General features: G+C 51.8%; 1 protein-coding gene across 2 annotated transcripts in view; it reads right to left on the bottom strand.

Moving 5' to 3' along the window:
- Positions 1 to 3,318: 3,318 nt before the first annotated feature.
- Nkain1 (sodium/potassium transporting ATPase interacting 1) overlaps positions 3,319 to 14,725 on the bottom strand; it is a 40,789-nt gene continuing 29,382 nt past the window's right edge. The window contains exons 2-7 of one of the 2 annotated variants that reach the window (XM_070037415.1): positions 9,335 to 9,472; positions 7,682 to 7,762; positions 6,240 to 6,452; positions 5,319 to 5,379; positions 5,006 to 5,087; positions 3,319 to 4,916 (exon numbers count right to left, since the gene is read on the bottom strand). In XM_070037415.1, the coding sequence (XP_069893516.1) occupies positions 4,907 to 4,916; positions 5,006 to 5,087; positions 5,319 to 5,379; positions 6,240 to 6,452; positions 7,682 to 7,762; positions 9,335 to 9,472 (585 nt within the window). In that variant the 3' untranslated portion in view covers positions 3,319 to 4,906. The remainder of the gene's footprint in view (positions 4,917 to 5,005; positions 5,088 to 5,318; positions 5,380 to 6,239; positions 6,453 to 7,681; positions 7,763 to 9,334; positions 9,473 to 14,725) is intronic. The other variant, XM_070037416.1, reaches the window with a different exon arrangement.

Here is a 14,725-nt window from a genome sequence, read left to right as displayed (position 1 = left end):
GATGGGGGAGATCATCCTGCATTATTTAGGTGGATGGATCTAATGATGTGATGCCTTAAATGCAAAAAATCAGCCAGGCACCAGTGGCTCACACCAGTAATCCTAACTACTCAGGAGGCTGAGATGTGAGGATTACAGTTCAAAGCCAGTGGGGGCAGAAAAGTTCATGAGTTATGTATTTATAATTCCTGGGGCTTGAACTCAGGGCTTGGGCGCTGTCCCAGAGCTTCTATTTGCTCAGACTAACATTCTACCATAGCACTGCTTCTGGTTTTCTAGGGGTTAACTGGAGATCAGTCTCACATGCTTTCCTGCTCAGGCTGGCTTTGAAAAGTGATCCTCCAAACTTGGCTTCCTGAGGCTCTTAGGTCCAACTGACTACCAAAACTCTTGAAGCAGAGCTGTGGCTCAAGTGGTAGAATGCCAGCCTTGAGCAAATGAAATCTCAAGGAGAGCATGAGGCCCTGAGTTCAAGCCCCAGCACTGGTACAAAAAAAAAAAATAACCCATGATTTTGGTGAAGTGATGGAAGACTGGTCAGAGCTGGGGTGTTGCTGGCTGGAAAGGTGAGGAAGAGATCATGAGCTGGAGATGTGGGTGAAGTACATTGTGCAGGCATCTCAATTTTAGCCCAATGAGACCCACAAAGGGCAAAACTCCAACAAATATGCTCTGTTTTAGGTTTGAGACATTAAAGTCAATCCACGATGTTCAAAAAGGAAGGGAGGCAGATGGGTGCCGGTGGCTCACGCCTGTCATCCTAGCTACTCAGGAAGCAGAGATCTGAGGATCGTGGTTCAAAGCCAGCCTGGGCAGGAAAGTTCGTGAGACTCTTATCTCCAATTAACCACCAGAAAACTGGAAGTGGTGCTGTGGCTCAAGTGGTAGAGCGCTCGCCTTGCGCTGAAGAGCTGAGGGACAGCACCCAGGCTGAGTTCCAGGCCCCACAACCGACAAAATAAAAAAAAAAAAAAAAGGAAGGGAGGCAAGCAAAAAAAAAAAAGAAAAAGAAAAAGAAAAATAATGACACTAAGGTTGTGGTAATTTGTTATGACAGCAACAAGAAATGAATCCATTCCCCACTGAAACTTCCTCCAACTAATTTTACTTTTGCCCCAGATATCATGTGCTCTCCCTCTGCTGTTCCCCAATATCCTCAGCCTCTTGGGTCTCCTGAGCTGCAATAATGCCTGTGTCTACCATAGCAATGACCCTCCCCCAAAAGAATATAAAATGTGAAGTTAGAAACTCAAAATTATTGATTATTAAGAATAGGGCGAAGCTTGAAAGGCAGAATCTCCCTGTAGAAAAAAAAAAAAAACTCCAGGCTAGCCATTAAAAGGAAAAATCCCAGGGGCTGGGAAGGTGGCTCAGTGGTAGAGCGCTTGCCTTGCATGCATAAGGCCCTGGGTTCCATTCCTCAGCACCACATAAGCAAAAAGAAAAAAGTCGGAAGTGGCGCTGTGGTTCAAGTGGTAGCCTTGAGCTGAAGAGCTGAGGGACAGCGCCCAGGACCAGAGTTCAGGCCCCACAACCGGACCCCCCCCCCAAAAAAAAGGAAAAATCCCAAAGATAAAGGCTTGAAGTAAATTAGTGAGTTAAACACCGGGTTATTGGAATTCGGTCAATAACAGTGAAACTCGGAAAGAGTCAGAAAACCTGTAAGGTGGTTTGATTTGGGGTGTGATAATTAAGAAGTTTGAGATTGCTTTGCTTATTGAGAGTGTAATTGCTATTTCACTAACTTGCTTCTTTGCTGGGAAGATTTGGGATAAGAACTCTGCCTTGATGACTTATTGCCTTGGTTATTGGAATGACTGGACTTGTAACTGCCATCTGTAATCATTAACTGCTAGCCCTGCGTCTGTACCTTGCTTGTCAATTATGAAACTACCACTGAACATTTGCAAGTGCCCCCCCCCCCATCCATGGATCTTGCCTTTACATACCCTGAGCTAGTTGACTTTACTGCTGTTCTTCACTGTTTTGGTATAGTGAGGGGCAGTCGCTGTACCTAATAAAGATTCCTAGCCCTACTGACTGTTGGTGACTCCTTTTGCTGATCGTGGGCTGGAGTCCCACTGGCCCCAGGAAGTTGAGATACTTCACCATCCCCTCATTTGTGCCCACCTCGTTACCCTCTGCCCACACATTCAGCAGGCTACCCATGGGCCAGGAGCCCTTGGAAAGCAATGTCTGACTTACTCTTCTCTGGACCCCAAGACTCAAGGTTGATGGAATGGCACAGGGCACCAGGTTGGGTTTGTGTGTGTGTGTATATGGAGAGTTCTTATGTAAGAAGTCACCAGGGAAGAGCAGGTAACAGCACCCATTAGGGAGATTTCTTTCTTGTGGGTTGTGGGACTTGAACTCTGGGCCTGGGCACTGTCCCTCAGCTCTTCAGCTCAAGGTGAGCGCTCTACCACTTGAGCCACAGTGCCACTTCTGGTTTTCTGGTGGTTTATTGGAGATGAGTCTCATGAACTTTCCTGCCCGGGCTGGCTTTGAACCATGATCCTCAGATCTCTGCTTCCTGAGCAGCTAGAATTACAGGCATGAGCTACCAGTGCCCGGCTCATTAAGGAGATTTCTAAGATTCAGGTAAGTGCAAGTACTGATACCCAGGCTGTACCCCCAGCAAAGGATCCAGCATGTAGGATGCAGGAATCCAGGCATGTGCAGGGTACTGGCTGCCCACTCTGGCCAGGCCAGTAATTCCATTGTCACAAAGGGGAAGAGCCAAGAAGCGAAGGAGGCCTGGGAACACTGACAGGACACACACTGAATCAGAAAAACCCAAGGCTTTCTAGGGAGTAGGAAGTATGTCTTTTTTTGTTTCTTCTCTTATGGCAGAACTGGGATTTGAATTCAGGGTCTTGCACTCAAGTTTGTTTGCTTGGCTGACACTTGACCGTTTGAGTCTGCCATTTTTTGTGTGTGCACAGGTACTGAGGCTTGAACTCAAACCCTGGGCGCTGTCCCTGAGCTCTGTTGCTTAAGGCAAGTGTTCTACCACTTGAGCAACAGCTCTACTTTCAGCTTTTTGGTGGTTAAATGAAGAGTCTTACGGATTTTCCTGCCCAGGCTGGCTTTGATCCTCAGATCTCAGCCTCTTGATAGCAAGGATTACAAGCATGGGACCAGTGGCACCCAGCTCTGTGATCTTTTTTGAGGAGAGGGGTAGTGACTTGTCCACAGCCAAGTGGAGGTACAGAGGCCAGGGCAAACCAGTCATCGCTTCCTGGACTCCGCCCATTCTCATAAAAGGTCTTGACCCTTTGGAGGGCTTCCTGATCCAGAGGGCAGCACAGGCAGACAGAGAAGAAAACACCATCTTTAATCAGCCCACCCCCATGGAAATGAGGGGAGCCTGCAAGGTCCCTGTGAGAAGGACACCGGGATCTCTTGCAAAAACCAGCTTACAAAAACAAAAGGCTTCAGAGCACCAGTGGCTAAACCCTTGGAGGAGAAAGAGGCCTGGGGAAGTGAGGTCAGCAGACCAAAAGTGGAGTCACTGCCCAGCCCAGCTCAGGGAAGACTGGAGGAGAGCATCTGTGGTCATCATAGCTGGCCTCTCTGGTGTGTAATCCATGGTCCATGGCCTAGGCTTCCTTCCCAGTCCTCAAGCCTCCGGGCCTCCTTCCTAACCCAGGCCCTTTCACAAACAGGGATACAGGCCTGATCCGCTGTCTGTGACTCACCAGCCAGTGCGCAAGACACAGGGACCTCAGAGTGTCTGTGGAGGGAGGTGCGTAGGCCGGCCCTCCTGGACCATTCCCTCTCAGAACACCTGGGCTTGCTGGGGACACTGGAGGGGTCACAAACACTGGAAGGCCACACACGCCAGCATCCAGGTAGGGACAGTCCTCCTCCTCTCGGGCTCACAGTAAGTGAGGGGTGAGTGGAACCATCAGGGGTTACTAGGGAGGAAAATGGAATTATGGGAGTAGGAGACCTGGAAGGGTGGGTGAGTTGTGGCCCTGTCTTCCTGGCTCAGATTGGCCAGGGTTGACAGAGGCTGTGTCTCAAAAGGCTTCCTTGTGGATCAGGCCAAGTTCCAGGCTTTGGGCTGTGTCCATCCGGTCCCCAACAAGGGGACGAATGGGTGTATTGCTTTGAGCGTGGTGGTGGCAGTGTGTGAGCATGGACGTGTCCCGACTGGAAAAGGGCTTGGAAATGGGATGGAGAGAGCTGGCGCTGGGCGTGGCCGCTGCTTCAGGGAGTGTACCCGGCTCCAGGCCCGCCTCCACCAAAGCCGTGCTGTGTGATCTCAAGCAAGTCTCTTCACGTCTCTGGGTCTTAGTTCCCATATCTCCAGAGCGGGAGTTAGAATCCCAGCCTAGCTGAGGGAACAGAGAGTCAAATGAGAAAACTAACAGAGTCCATCTGCTAAGGGATCACTTTAGTTCCTGGAGGTGGGGAAACTGAGGCCCAGAGAAGGCAAGGGGCTTTGTCAGATGTCACCCAGGGTGGCTTGTGATGGGAGTGTGATTGGAACCCAGGACTCCTGCTCCTAGTTCACAGTATGTTTGCCCAGGGCTGATAAATGAGTGGTAGGATGGGGGTGAGTCTGTCTGTCTGTCTGTCTTGCTGTTTCTCTCTCTGGACCAGAGAGCAAGATGCTGGGTGAAAGGGAGAGGCTGAAAAAGGGAGGCAGGCCCTGGCCCACGCCAAGATTGAGATTAAAAAAAAATACAAACCCCCCCATTTCCCTCCCCGCCCCTGAAGTCCTGCAGTCCCACTGCCCAGGGCCAAGAGCAAGTCCAATCCAAGCGCAAGTCCACTCCTTGGGCTGCAGTCTGCCCGCGCGCCGGCAGGGGGCGCGCCTGCGCATCGCCGCCGGGCTGGCCGCGGCCGCGGGGTACCCCAGCCGGCGCCGGCCGGGGTGCTGGGTGCGGGGCCGGAGCTACCCGGACCTGCGGGACACAAGAGGCGGGTTAGGGGGTTCGGATAAGTGCCGTCCGGATGCACCCCCGCCCCCCGGCCCCACCCAGCCGGGACCCACGTGTACAGAGGCTGCAGTTGTAAATGCGACGTCTTCTGGGGCGCCTGGTATCCGTAGGAGTCAAAGCCACCGATGAAGTCAACTGCGGGGGGGGGGGGGGGTTGAGTTAGGAGAGGGGGGCTGCGTCCTGAGGGAGCGGAGGAGGGCGCAGTGGGGTGGGCTGGGGGGGGGATCCCATCCCCAGGACAGGATGGAGGGCTGGCAATGTCACCCCATCCTTCCACCCTCCCGCCAAGCCCTGTCCGAGGTGCTGACATGCAGGCCGTGTTGGGGGGCCGGGGCAGGGGGGGTCCTCACACCCCCCTGTACTCACAGCTGTCCTCCTCCTCCAGGAAGACCTTGCTCACGTAGCAGGCGAACACGAAGCCGAAGAGCTGGGTGAGGAGATGACACATCAGTTTTGTTTTGTTTTTCCTTCACAAAACATTGTCTAGCCAAATGGGGTGAGGAGGAGGCTTAAGGTTCAACACACTCCAGGTAAGAGTCAAATATAGCTGGATGCTGGTGGCTCACGTCTGTAATCCTAGGTACTCAGGAGGCTCAGATCTGAGGATCATGATTCTAAGCCAGGCCCAGCAGACTTATTTCCAATTAAACACTCAAAAACCATTAGTAGAACTGTGGCTCAAAGTGCAGGGTGCTAGCCTTGAGTGAAAACAGCTCAGGCCCAGCACCTAGGCCCCAAGTTCAAGCCCTATGACTGACAAAAGGAAAACAAAACAGAAAAAGGCTTAGAGAGAAAGTGACTTACCCAAGGGCCCAGGGTTTGTTCTAGGTATTTAAACAGGATAGACTCATGATCTGATGTTCATCCTCTTCATGAACTTCCCTTCCCCACACAGACAAGATTGGGTGAAGGGAGGTAACATGAGATAAGGAAATAGATCCAGGCAGAGGTACAGACAGCTGGAAGACTTAGGGCCAGATCTTTTTTAAAATATTTTTTTAAAGGTTGATACTGGGGTTTACACTCAGGGCCTGGGCTCTGTCTCTCAGCTTTTGCACTCAAGGCTGCTCCCTTTCCATCTTTTTGGTGGTTAGAGATAAGAGTGCCACAGACTTTCCTGCCTAGGCTGGCTTCAAACTGTGACCCTCAGATCTCAGCCTCCTAGGGAGCTAGGATTACAGGTCTGAGCCACTGGCGCTCAGCTCTTACCCTCTTAACTAGGGATAAAGAAAGGGGCTAGGGTAGAAACCTCCATTTCTAGAGGTGGAGTTGGAGAGCAGATCTTACCGCCAGGAAGATCTGCAGGGCACTGCTAAGGGCTTCTATGTAGGGATAGTCAAGCAGGCAGCCGGAGACGGAGATGACGTGGTGGTCCTCCAGGGCAAGGCGGGAGTTCAAAACAGGCGTCACCAGACAGCCGGGCCCATTCTCCATCCACCAGGAGCGGTGCAGCGATGTATTGAAGGTCATGATGAAGTCCCTGTCCTGGGAGCAGAGGGCCTGGGATACTGAGCAAGGCAGGGGAGGGACCAGGAGATCCCTTCCCAGACCCTACTTCACATCTGGACAGGCTGCAGCTGCAGCCTCCCCTCTGGCTTGCTTTGTGAAGGGAACAGAGGAAGACTAAACCTGCATGTTCACATTTGGCCAGCAGGTGGCACTGGGTGGCCATGTTTCTATCACTGAGATGGAAAGGGGTTGGAGCTGAACACACAAGAGCCTTTGAATTTCACAGAGGGGACAATGTGGGAAGTCTCAATTCTCCAGCCATGGGTGATAATCAGTAGAGACCCCTTCCCAACCAACTGGGTCTCCTCTATTCTCCCTCTGTGTCCCTGGGCACCCCCTCCCTCTGAAGGTCAGGTCCTCAGCCTCTCATCCAGAGTGAGCAGCCCAGAAATTGGCATCTGGGCTCTCCTCAGACAGACGGAGATTTGCTACATGGACTGGGGGCATAGTTCACGTGGTAGAGTGTCTGCCTAGCCACAGGAGGCAAGCTGATCAGGTGAAGCACTGCGATGTGTGATAGTTTTGTCTCTGTGGTGACCGCAGGCAGTAGCATTCCTGCCTCCACTGTTTAGAGGAGGAAACTGAAGCTCAGAAGACACGGTTTTTATTATTTTTTGGTCTTTTTGCCCAGGTTGACACTGCTGGGAAAAGTTAAGCTAGGATTGGAACTGAGCAGGGTCAAATCACAAAGCCAAGGCTCCTGTTCACATATTTGGCCTCCTTTATTTCTAAGAATAGAACTCATATCTCTGGGCTTGCTCTTCTTCGAGCCAGACAATCTCCCATTTCAAGAGCTCTTTGTGTGACCTGGGCCACTCAGTTTCCCTTGAACCCACACAAGTCTCTCTCCCTTCTGAGGAAGAGTGAGCAGCATTGGACCCAAGGGAGTATTTTCCCCAACTTGCTTCAAACACCCAACTACGATTCACAGGGTCTAAGAGCAGGTTTCCTGGCCAGCACAAGCTGCTGCTTTTTCACTGAGCTTGGGATCCACCGGGCTCCCCAGCTGCCTCTTCACACGGACCACTCTTCATCTGTTCCGTTATTGTTTATGGGAAGGGTGGGGGTTGGAAATAGAAGTGGAGGCCACAGATTATTCGGGTGTTTAGAGGGAGGGGGAAATCTCTTAAAAGAGATGATCTTCCAACAACTAGAGGCTCTGCGGTCAGGATGGGAAAGGTCTGGGTGCACCCTAAGGCACAGCCAGGCCTGAGGCTTACCTGGGACAGCTGTCCAACCTCCAGGTAGAAACAGATGATGAACGCATTCCAGCCAACCCAGAGCACCAGCCAGGCTGCGTACTGGGGAAAGCAGAGGGGAGTTCAGGGTGGGGGCTGGGGGTGGGGTGAGGAGGGGACGAGTCAATGGAGATAGAGCTCAAGGGCAGTAGGGCTCAGCAGGGAAAAGGAGGACGCTTCAGAGAGCATGTTCAGGTGTACAAGTGCTAGCCACATCCTATAGGGCAGACATTGATGTCCAGACATCACTAATCTAAGGCCGAGAGATCGAAGCATCAGGAGATCACACAGCTAGGGAGAAGGAAGCCTGGCCCTGGAATCCATGTATTCTTCACTCTGCTGAGAACAACATCCACTGGACTAACTGGCAATCTCTAGTACATACTGGAGTCACTCTGGGACTAGCAGTGGTACCTGGAGTCCCAGCAACTCCAGAGGCTGGGGCAGGAGGATCACTTGAGTATCAGAGCCCGTGGTCAGCCAGGACAGTACTGTGAGACCATGTCTCATTTAGAAGTAAAGACAGATTCCTGAATGATACCTCCAAACTTGTGGATTCTTTATTGTTGTTGTTGTTGTTGGTTGTGGGGCTTGAACTCTGGGCCTGGGCACTGTCCCTCAGCTCTTCAGCTCAAGGCCAGCACTTTATCACTTGAGCCACAGCGCCACTTCTAGTTTTCTGGTGATGGATTGGAGATAAGAGTTTCACAGACTTTCCTGCCCATGCTGGCTTTGAACTGTGATCCTCAGATTCGCCTCCTGAGTAGCTAGGATTATAGGCGTGAGCTACTGGTACCCAGCTGGGATCATTATTATCATTATTATCATTGTTATTATTTTTTGAGACGGTGTCTCACTAAGGCTGACCTCAAACTCAATCCTGTGTCAGCTTCCTGAGTGTTGGGATTATAGCTACGCCCAGGCTACCTCTGCTTTTCCTAGCTTGTGTGACCTCAGGAAGGCTGATCCTCAGCTCCTCAGCTGGAAAACACAGATGGAGGACCGGTCTCCTCCCAGACTCTCCCTCCCCGAGCGATGGCAGCGATGAGACAAGAGCTCCTGAAAGTCTGAGGCTGTGCCACCACACAAACCTTGTTTATGTTTGTATTATTTCCCTAAGAAATTCTTTTTTGTTTTTGAAAAATGTACTCTTTACTGACTTATGTAATGTGACCCCTCTGTATACCCCCTTTATAATTACAATAAAGAATTATTTTATTTTGTTGGTCATGGGGCTTGAACTCTGGGCCTGGGCGCTGTCCCTCAGCTCTTAAGCTCAAGGCAAGCGCTCTACCACTTGAACTACAGCGCCACTTCTGGTTTTCTGGTGGTTTATTGGAGATAGGAGTCTCACGGTCTTTCTTGCCTGGACTGGCTTTGAACCGTGATCCTCAGATCTCAGCCTCCTGAGTAGCTGGATTACAGGCGTGGCACCGGCAAGAATATTTAAAAAATTTCTCTTTTGAGTTTGTTTTTTTTTTTTCCCTCAGGAAAATTCTTTATGGAAAACACCAGCATGTTCTCTGAGATTCGGGCACTGGTACTCCCAGCTGGGCCACGGGAATGGGGAGAAATTCTGTGGGCAGGGCAGGGGTGAAGAGAGAGGCAGCTTGGGATTGGGTAGAAAAGCCATACCAGGATGAGGTACCGGGAGCGGTACTGCACGGTGCCGAAGATGCCCAGGATGACCGCCATGATGTGCAGGAAGTTGGCCAGGATGGGGGCCCACTGGTAGCCCAGGAAGTCAAAGATCTGCCTCTGCAGTGCAGCCACCTGTGGAGAGACCGGCTGAGTCGGCTGCACCTCCCTGACCCTGGGGAGCAGGTGACCCAGTTACCATGGTCATGATACCCAAGACTCTCAGTACCAAGGGGATGCTGGGAGGTAGAGCAAGTTAATGGGCGAGGGTCAGGGGGGGACCCCAAGTTAGACTGGTCATTACTTTGAGGAAAAGCAGGAGCCAAGGTTCAGAATATCTTCCTTCTTGCTCAGGAGACCCTCCCCACAAGCCACTGGAGCGCCTATCCCTTCCCCTCCTTCAGAAGCTGGGAGACTCAGGGTAGCCTGACCCCGCCAGCAGGTGAACTCCAGCCAGAATCACTGTTCCAAGGATCCCTGGCTGAAGGCCGTCCTGGTCCATGGGATCTCTGGGCCATAGAGAAAGGATGGTTTTCATTCCCCTTCCCTAGATCAACGCGAAACGAGTCTCATGCGCTTCCGCTTCCTGCTTCTGGGCCCAGAGGTGGTCCGCTGCACACTAATGTTGTACTGGGTCCATCACCTGCTCTGCTCAAATGGGACTTCGGAAAATGAACACAAGTCGGGTGTGAATGGTGTGGCCGCACTGGAGTTTACCCACTGCTGTCATCCTAACAGAGACCACTGTGTGAAGAGGCCAGAGATGACCGTCAGACACACATGGAAGAGAAACAATGATTGAACCAGTCAATCATCAGACATGTGATTGAGGCCAGCCTAGATCATTCTTGGGCTTGCCAACCCACCAGCTGACTAAAGATGCTAGGCCCAGATCAGAGCCATTTCACTCACCCACAAAATCCTGAGCTATTTTAAGTCACAATTTGGGATGATTTGTTATGCAGCAAAAGCTAACTGATACATGAAGGGCTCAATCACCACTCTCTTCCCAGCAGGTCTCTGTTTAATCTCATATCTGATCAGCTTAAGAATTAAGGTGCAGAGGATAACTATTGTGTTTAACTGTCTGCTATCTCTTTCTCAAATGAATCTGTCTGCTTTGGAGAGCCACCTCCCACCACAGGTGCTTGTGGCTTTAGGAAAGGCTGATTCTATTCCTAGTTTTAGGACAGAGCAGCTTAACCTAGGCATAGCCAAATAATCAATGACGGAGAGATGGAGCCAGGTGCTCACACTGGTAATCCTAGCTACTCAGGAGGCTGAGATCTGAGAATACAGTCTGAAGTCAGCCCAGGCAGAAATGTCTGTGAGACTCTTACCTCCAATTAGTCAGAAGTGGAGGTGTGGCTCAAGTGGTAGCAAAAAAGCAAAAGGGGTATGCCCTGCCCCTGAGTTCAAGCCTTAGTACCAGCACAAACAAATAATGGGAGACAAAGAGATGGTGCTGGGTGCCAGTGGCTCATGTCTGTAATCCTAGCTCCTTGGGAAGCTGAAATTTGGAGGACCATAATTCAATGCTAGCCCCAGTAGAAGTCCATCAGACCCCAATTGAGAAATAAGCAGCAAAATGCTAGGCTGGACGTATAGCTCAAGAGGTCGAGGGCCAGCCAAGCCATCAAGATAAGCAAGCGCAAGGATTGAGTTTAAACTCTGGTAATGGGGGTGGGGGGAGAGACATAGAGACGGGGTCAGGAATGCGCATGCGCCTGTAGCTAGCTGCTCCTGAGGACCACTGGGCATCTGTGGGGACAACAGAGACACAGCTGCTCTCTCTCTGCCAGGATACGGAATGGAGCTGTATGGCTACCTCTGTTTGCCCCCTTGGGAGACAGGGCTGTCTCAGGAGGAGAATGGTTGCAGGTCTAGGATCTAGCCGTTCCTAAAACATTCTCCTTCCCTCCACTTTTTTGTACTGATACTGAGGCTTGAATTTACATCCCTGCACTCTCTTTTTTGCTCAAGGCTTGTGCTCTACCACTTGAGCCACAGACCCACTTCCGGCTTTTTGGTGGCTAACTGGAGATCAGAGTCTCGCAGACTTTTGTGTCCAGGCTGGCTTCGAACCTCAGCACTCAGATCTCAGCTTTCTGAGTAGCTAGGATGACAGGCATCCGTCACCAGCACAGATCCCTCTCCCTGTACCTCTGAAATCTGTGCCTTGCAACCAAATAAAGCAGAGGGGAGAGAGGTGCTGGCTGGGGAGAGGAGGGGAAAAGGCCTGGTCAAGTGAGGAGTGCTCAGAAGCCTTTTCCTGGCAAGGAGGCGGGAGGAGGAGGACCGGATGCCACCACGCAGATGGCGAAGCTTGGGCAGAGACCAAGGAAGCTGCAGGCTTGAGCAAGGGAGAGAGCAGAGCCTGGCAGCTCCTGGTCCAACCCTGGCCTCTTCCCATCTGGCTTGCAGCTGGTTGGTGGCTCTCCTGGCAGGGCTCTTTCCGAGTTCATCTCTTTCTGGCTGTTCCTTGGCAGAGGCCAGGACTGGGATTTATCTCATCTTGAGACTCAAGAGGCTCGAAGTGACGTGGCCAAGGTTGCCCAGCAGGATGGTGGCAGAATAAGCCTTTCTCTGCCACCTGTGTGTCATCAACGCCCCAGTGTATCTAGAGACACAGGTTGGGTGGAGCGTCTGTCTCTGCTCAGCAGCTTTGGCAGGTCACCATGACCGTGGTGTCTCAGGCTCCTGACCCACGCATAGCAACCAGGGCACCAGGTATCCACAGATAGCCAACCCTGTGTGTCTGTGTGTGTGTGCTGGGACTTAGCTCAGGGCCTTGCCCTCTTGTGGATTACAGGAATGAGCCACCAGCACCTGGCAGATAATCCAGCTTTGACTTCCCATGGTCTGTGACCTGTGGAGGATCCGCTGCCCCAGGGTGTGCCCAGGGCACAATGCCACAGTGTCTCTGTCATGTTCCCCTCTGCTCTCTCATTTTCCTCCCTTCACCCGGACTCTACCTAGCTTGGTGGTTTGGGTGCACCGGGTGCTTACACGTCATCTGGTGCCTGGTCCTGGGGAAGAAGGTCCTCATCAGAGGATGGGGCCGGGCAGGCTGTGGCAGAGCTGTCCTTGAGCATGGTGTGGCTGAGGAGACGCCCTGCCCAAATAGGTCCACCTGACAAGTGATCTTACCCCATCCCCACCTGACCCACGAGATCAAAGCCCCTCTGTTCCTGCCACCTCACTAAGAACATCAACATCGGGGGACAGTTTTAAAAAATAATAAAGCAGCACAGCTGCTTTGGAGTTACCCAGACTCGGGTTCCAAGTCTAGCTGTGTTGTATAATTCAGGGCAAGTTCACTTTCCCACTCTGAATAGATAAGCCCTCCCCAGAGAAGGTGTTGTGAGGACATGGAGATATCACAAACCGACAGACAATTAGACGTGATAAACAGTGGCTAATTAATAGAGGACCTCACAGTCTAAGCTTCTCAGTTTGGCACTAAGGTCTGAGAGGATCCGGCTCAATCCATCATTACCTCAGTCCCTGCCTCCAAGAGTCTTACACAACAGCTCAAATCCCCTCTTCCGCTCCTTTCTTTTTGTTCTATCTACCTCCTTGGTCTAAGTGCAGCTCCACTCCCTCCATGGTGTGTGCTTGGGTCCTTCAAGACCCACCAGGAGCTCCTGTCCCTGAACATAGCCACTGGCTGGCCCTGACCCTCACAGCCATCCGCCCGTCTCCCCATTCACGCCCAACCTTTCCTTCCTTCCTGACATGTATTCACCATCCACCTGACACGTGACACCCTCTGACCTCCAAATCCCACTGTTTACATATTCACAGAATGGTTCGTCTATATGGGGTTCTGTACTGGCCCTGGGAGTAAGTTGGGGTCCCTTTTGGGGTCACCATCCTAGTAGGGGTGGTAGATGGGAGATCCATAAAACCCAGTGTATTCAGCACCATAAACAGGACCAGGTGATACAGACTTAAAGATACCTTCCCTATTTTTATTTTTTTGTTGGTCGTGAGGCTTGAACTCAGAGCCTGGGCACTGTCCCTGCCTGAGTTTTTTTTTGTTCAAGGACAGCACTCTATCACTTAGAGCCACAACGCCACTTCCAACTTCCTTGGTGGTTAGTTGGAGATAAAAGTCTCACAGATTTTCCTGCTTGGGCTGGCTTCAAACTGTGATCCTCAGATCTCAGCCTCCCAAAGAGTTAGGTGATGCATACCTATAATCCTAGCACTTGGGAAGTAGAAAAGGAGAATGAAAAGCCTGAGCTACTCCAGGCACTAGCGGCTCATGCTTGTAATCCTAGCTAGATCCTGGATTTCAAGAGGCTGAAATGTAAAGATCAAAGTTGGAGTCCGGCCTGAACAGACAAATCTGAGAGACCAATTAACCCCCAGCAGACTGCTGGAAATGGAGGTATGGCTCAAGTGGTCGACAGCAGCTGGGAATGAAAAAGCCAAGTGAGAGAATGAGGCCCTGAGTTCAAGCCCCAGTCCTTACACTTTACACACACACACACACACACACACACACACACACACACACACACACACACACACACACACACACACACACACACACACAGAGCCTGAGCTACACAGATCCTGTCTCAAACACTACAACAAACAAACAGAACTCTCTTTTTTAAAAAACTGAGATGCAATGCTTTATCATCTCAATGGCACAGTTATTGTTTGCAGTGTTGGAGAACCCAGGGTCTCTTGCAGGTGAGGTGAGCGCTCCTCCAATGAGCTACACCCAGGCCTTCATGTTACTGTTTCAGTGGAAAACCACGTCGAATGCTCAGAGCTCTGCTTGTGCTGGGTGACAGCGCTGGTTGGCAGCGATGGAAGAAGGCCGGCCCCTTGCCCACCGGGGTGCAGCAGCTCAGAAGCAGGCCTGGTGACTGTCAGCCCCAAGCGGGCGGCTCGGGGCATCGGCTCCTCTGAGGGGAAGAATCCTGCCGAAACCACGGCAGCCTGCTCCTTTGCACGGATTCTGGCTTTGGGGATATGTGTATCTGTGGGTCGGGTCGGCAAACCGGGCGGCACAGACTTCTGGAACATCTATGTGGGCCAGGAACAGAGTTCTGGGGGCAACTCATGTAGCCTCCTCTTGTAGTTCTGGGTAGGGCAAGGCAGGCTACCAGCCCTGCCCAGGGCTTTCCCTAAAATACAGAGAGGATGGAGGCCCCTGACGCCAGTTCTGGGGGACAGACAAGGTCACATCATTGGAACCTCAGCACCCTGTCTTCCTTCGCCTGCCAAGGTCTACAGGAAAGCCCCTCATTCCGGCCCCTCTGCTCCGCTCCTTTCCTATACCTTACAAGCCAGCAGCACCCCCGGTCCTCTGCCCTGCCTGTCCCTCTCCCCTCATGCTCCTCAGGCCTGAGCTTGGGGTGGTGCCCG

Source organism: Dipodomys merriami, unplaced genomic scaffold, assembly GCF_024711535.1.
Source record: "Dipodomys merriami isolate MVZ:Mamm:240054 unplaced genomic scaffold, mDipMer1.0.p SCAF_28, whole genome shotgun sequence".
Lineage (NCBI taxonomy): Eukaryota > Metazoa > Chordata > Mammalia > Rodentia > Heteromyidae > Dipodomys > Dipodomys merriami.
This window is presented reverse-complemented; position numbering and strand designations above follow the sequence as displayed.